A 4,835-nucleotide genomic window follows, 5' to 3' on the forward strand; every position below is an offset into this window, starting at 1 on the left:
ACCCAATACACAATATGCACATAGCACATATACTCAACACCTACAACATCGAACACAACTAACAGTCGAAAACTCCATCGCCAAGATTGTTGATTCAACTATAATTGCAGCATCACCTCCCATGTAGGTATCTGGGTCTGCAGCCGCCTCAAGAGCATTCATGCTGTCTGATTCAATAGCAATTTTGGTGCATCCTATATTAGCAGCAAGGATCAGCCTATACCTGATTGCATTAATTTCTGCTGAATCTGCCGAAGGGACATAAGCCAAAACCCAGCTTGCCGCTGCAACGAAATTCCCTTGGTCATCTCTTGCAACGGCTCCACAAGCCCCGGCCATGTATCAGCATGAAAAGACGTGTCCACGTTGATTTTCACAATACCTGAGTCAGGTTTCCTTCATATCCGGTCTATCTTTCGGCTTGGCTGGTTTGGTGAATTTGCTCATACAAAATTTGTAGTCAGTACCCTAATCGACAAGGCCGTTCTGTCACGGGTCTGTATGGTTTCCCCTTTCACCGCTTGTCTCCGCTGCCACCAGATGTACCACATGGTCACTAGTATAAGCTAGAACAATTTTTACATGAAGCTCGAACATTTTTCTCATGATGAGGCTGGAGATGCATTTAATACCTTCCTATTTTATGAAACAAATCACATATATTTCCTGATGCTTTTATTTAAGCTGCTACGTTTATCTTTTCTTTCGAACATGGGATCCAGTATTGCTTTATTGGGAGGATTGTTTTATACTGTAATATTTATGTTTAATTACCGTGTTACCTAATAAAACATGCATCCACTACAAATTTTCTTGAAGAAATAAATACAATAAACTAATAATCATAAAGATTGCAGGGAAAAGAAAGAACGGAAAATAGAGAAACGGGCCAATTCCTGCCCCCGAGCTGGGTCGCTGTTTCCCGCTGGGCCTGGGCCGGCTCGTCGCCTGACGTAAGTCTCTGTTCTTTCACCAGCCCTCCCGTTCCCCTCTCTCTCCCTCTCTTTCCTGGCGGCGCCGCCTTCTTCGTCTTGCCCCTTCGCCGGCGACGAGCATCCAACCACCTGGTACGCCCTTCCCTTCCCTTTCATCTTTCCATAACCGAGCACCCGGAACCCTGATGCAGATATTTGTATCCGGATCTGACACAGTTACCAGCACAGCAGCATTGTAGAGTACCCACTAACTTCGATTTCTTGCAAAAATTATGACCCATGTCCTATACTGGATCCGCCCCTGGTTTACTCCGCAATTTCTTCGCAGCGTGCGGGCCTCAGGATGCAATCTTTGCTCCGGAATGTCTGCCGAGCCGGAAGCCGCGGGGCTGCGGCGAGGCTCCTGGAGTTTGCTGCTCCTGTAGCCACTCAGCCGGGGGCTACGCCGCCATCCTCGGCCATCAAACACCTCAGCACTTGCGGGTTCACTCCTCCAACTGGGGTAGGATTCTTGTCCTCTTTTGTGTCTTCTTCGAATTTGTCCAGGTCATGTCATATGGATCAATTTCTTTGCGTGCAGAATCGGTTCATTTCATGTCATGGTGTGACTGCTTCCTCTGGTTTCTGCGCGGAGGTTCTCATGCCGAGGGGTTTGTCGACGGTGGGAAGTGCTGAGGTTGCCTCGGACGAGGACGATTCCAGCTCCCCTGCGGTTGAGCACCCCCCACGCATCAAGTTCAAGAGGCCCGACAAGACTGCCAGGCACATTATGAATGTAAACTTTGTGTTACTTGCAGGAACTACTAGTCTACTAAGTATATAACATCCAGTAGCCGCAATGTTACCGCAAAAGCATAAAACTGCTTGTTATATTCTTTGTCTGGGTTTGCAGATCTTGAACAAAGAGGCGGTTGATAAGGTCCGTTCGGAGAGGGAGATCCCTGATGTGCAGCCTGGATGCATCGTTCAGATGAGATTGGTATAGCATTTCACATTCCTGCTTTAGCGCTCTCCGGATACATTTCTGGCACTGATCCTGTGAATAAACAGCAAGTTCCTGAGAACAAACGGCGAGAGTCTACATTGAAAGGGATTGTGATAGCAAGGCGCAATGCTGGGATAAATACAACCTTCAGATTGCGTAGATTAGTAGCTGGTGTGGGAGTTGAGTCCGTCTTTCCACTGTAAGTCAAACCAAACATGTGCTCTTCTACTCCATTGTTTTTTGAAATATTTATACTGCTTTGTCTTGGAACATATCATGCTGAGATTGAAGTACCTCTTGGTTCTGTTATATCCTTTATTCAAATCTGGCAACAATTCAACAACCACTAAATGTCATGTTCTTAGTGGGCTACTTCTCCCTGTCCGTTAGGATATCAGACAGGGAGTTCTTGTCCCTTGTTTGTGAGTAACCTTACAATATCCTTTCTCTCAAAAAGAAAATACCTAACAATATCCCCGGATAAATTAAGGCCAGTGAAACTGTAGCTGTGTAATTCCTGTGTGAGAAATCTAGTTGGATGTTTGCAGAACTGAGAGACTGCTCACTGCTCAGGTAGTAAAGTTTTTGTCATGCTGGTATTGCTGATGTTGGGGGAGAGGCCCAAGGGCTAACTTGTGGGAGGACTCTCCCCTATTTGCTACTCCCTCCGTTCACAAATATAAGATGTTCTGGATATTTCAATATGGACTACATACAGACTGAAATGAGCGAATAAACACACTAAAACGTGTCTATATATATCCGATTCAGAAAAAAGATAGAACATCTTATATTGTGAACGGAGGGAGTAGTTGTTTTCCTCACTCTTTCCCATCTCCTGCATTTGCTAGTTTTATCTTGTCACACTCCCATCCCCTGTCTCCTGTTTAGGCTAGATAATCAACAGCCGACTTCCTTATGTTCCTCTAGTTTCTCATTTGCCGATGAGAACAATCAAACTAGATTCATCTGGTCCTTCCATTTCTTGTAAATCCATGCATACTATATTCTGGTCCATGCTATGGTACATACTTAGGTAATGACCCTGAAATAAGTTAATGATGAGATGGCACAGCTAGTTTCTGGTACCAAGTAGGCACATATGATCCCTTTGGCTATTTTGTGGAATGATTGACATGACTGCTTGTGCCCTTTTAGCTTCCTGTTCGAAGTGGAGGTTGTAGTTCCATAAACACGTCATCCGGTTATGTTCAAATCCCAATTGTTCTGACCTTGTGGCCTTTTCTTTGTTTGTTCTGCATTTTCTGTGGAAACAAATACATTCAAAGAATGCTACAAGTAGCAGTTTATATGTTTTTTTTCTTTTGATTCTCAGGATCTTTGTGCTCTGTTCTGCAGTTATATGTATGTATTCAACTTTTAATATTTAGACCTAGCATAACTAGAATTAAACTTGAAAGATATCGACATATGATTACATGTAACCCCTGCATCTTTGCCAGCATATATGATACTACCTCCGATCCACTATTATAATATTTTCCAACTTTTTTCTGATTTTGGTGTATATAGACTCATTTTAGTGTGTTTGTTCACTCATTTCTGTCCATATGTAGTCCATATTGAAATATCCAAAGCATCTTATATTTCTGGACAGAGGGAGTACTAGCTAGATTGATTTGAGCTTCCCATTATTTATGATTTTTTAAGTTTATTGTTGTTTGAATGGCCACATGTCTTTCTCCTAATTAGCTATCAAGTATTTGCTTGGATTATATTTCTGATGCGACTTTCTCTTTTCCATTCAGTTACTCACCAAACATCAAAGAAATGAAGATCTTGGACAGGAAGAAAGTCAGGAGAGCTAAGCTGTATTACCTGAGAGACAGGATGAATGCACTTAAAAAATGAGGCTTTCGGCTAGGATTTTCCCCCTGTTGGATCAACCAGCATGGTTTCTGACGGAGCGACGGTTGCAGTCTGAGAATCGCACCTATTTGGTCCCATCTTTGTAAAGCCATAGTTTGTACTTCTCATAGTGGGGATGAGGTCTCTTGCTTGCCATTATTTACCTAGTACGTATTTGCCTTTATCATAACAAAGCTGGAATATTTGACGCATCAAAGTGAAACTATTATTATAACATGCTTCCTGCCATCGAGATTACCGTTCTCATGCCAAATCTGTAAAGTGTTTATTCACATTTCACAGAAATGTCTCTCAGTAGCAACCCGCGCATCATGCAATGCAAGGATGGAAGGGGCAGAGCTGCTGGGTGCACTTGGGTACATCATCTATCTGTCTAGCTAGATGATACCCTGTGCGGTTGACGCGGTAATCTTATTCAAAGAAATGCATAATTAGGTGCTACACAAATAACTAAAACTAATGAAATTAAGATGTAACAGTATTCTCGATTTACCCTTCAAAAATATTAAGAAAATATAAAGCATATAACAAAATGATGTATAAAGGAGAATAAAAATTGGATTGCAGTTAAGAGTGACATTTCTAAAAAGAGTGAAGGATCACCTATGTGGTTATCCTCCCAACACATATACCGTGTCTATGAGAGCACAGTGTTTAGTGCAAAAAAATTACGGATGACTTACATGCATGAACCGATGATGTGGCATGGCAGTGCCAATGGATATAGCTAATGCAAAAAATATAACTTGTAACTTATATGCATAGCTTGCTGACGTAACATGGTTGCATGGCTAGAAGAAATATAGTGGGTTGTAGATATTTAGCAATAGAGGAAAAGAGTGTTGTTTCTAATAAACAAGTGAAGGTCAACTGTACAGCCATACAGGTATGCTCCAAGCGCCCAACACACGTACCATGTCTAGGAGAACACAAAATCTAATGCAAAAAATAATAACCAATGACTTACATGCATGAAATGATGAGGTGGCAGCGTTGCATCGATATGCTAGTGGAAAAAAAATATA

At 42.1% G+C, this 4,835-nt stretch overlaps 1 protein-coding gene across 2 annotated transcripts; it reads left to right on the forward strand.

Annotated features, from left to right (window-relative positions):
- Positions 1-966: 966 nt before the first annotated feature.
- LOC119286470 (50S ribosomal protein L19, chloroplastic-like) lies at positions 967-4,042 on the forward strand. Of its 2 annotated transcripts, XM_037565848.1 has the most exons (6): positions 967-1,067; positions 1,264-1,437; positions 1,516-1,710; positions 1,828-1,914; positions 1,986-2,119; positions 3,690-4,042. In XM_037565848.1, the coding sequence occupies exons 2-6, from the start codon at positions 1,279-1,281 to the stop codon at positions 3,790-3,792; spliced, it is 678 nt and encodes a 225-aa protein (XP_037421745.1). In that variant the 5' UTR covers positions 967-1,067; positions 1,264-1,278; the 3' UTR covers positions 3,793-4,042. The 2 variants fall into 2 exon arrangements, with proteins under 2 accessions (XP_037421745.1, XP_037421744.1); XM_037565847.1 differs by having other exon boundaries at positions 1,264-1,710.
- Positions 4,043-4,835: the final 793 nt, after the last annotated feature.

The sequence above is a fragment of the Triticum dicoccoides genome, chromosome 4A, assembly GCF_002162155.2.
Source record: "Triticum dicoccoides isolate Atlit2015 ecotype Zavitan chromosome 4A, WEW_v2.0, whole genome shotgun sequence".
Lineage (NCBI taxonomy): Eukaryota > Viridiplantae > Streptophyta > Magnoliopsida > Poales > Poaceae > Triticum > Triticum dicoccoides.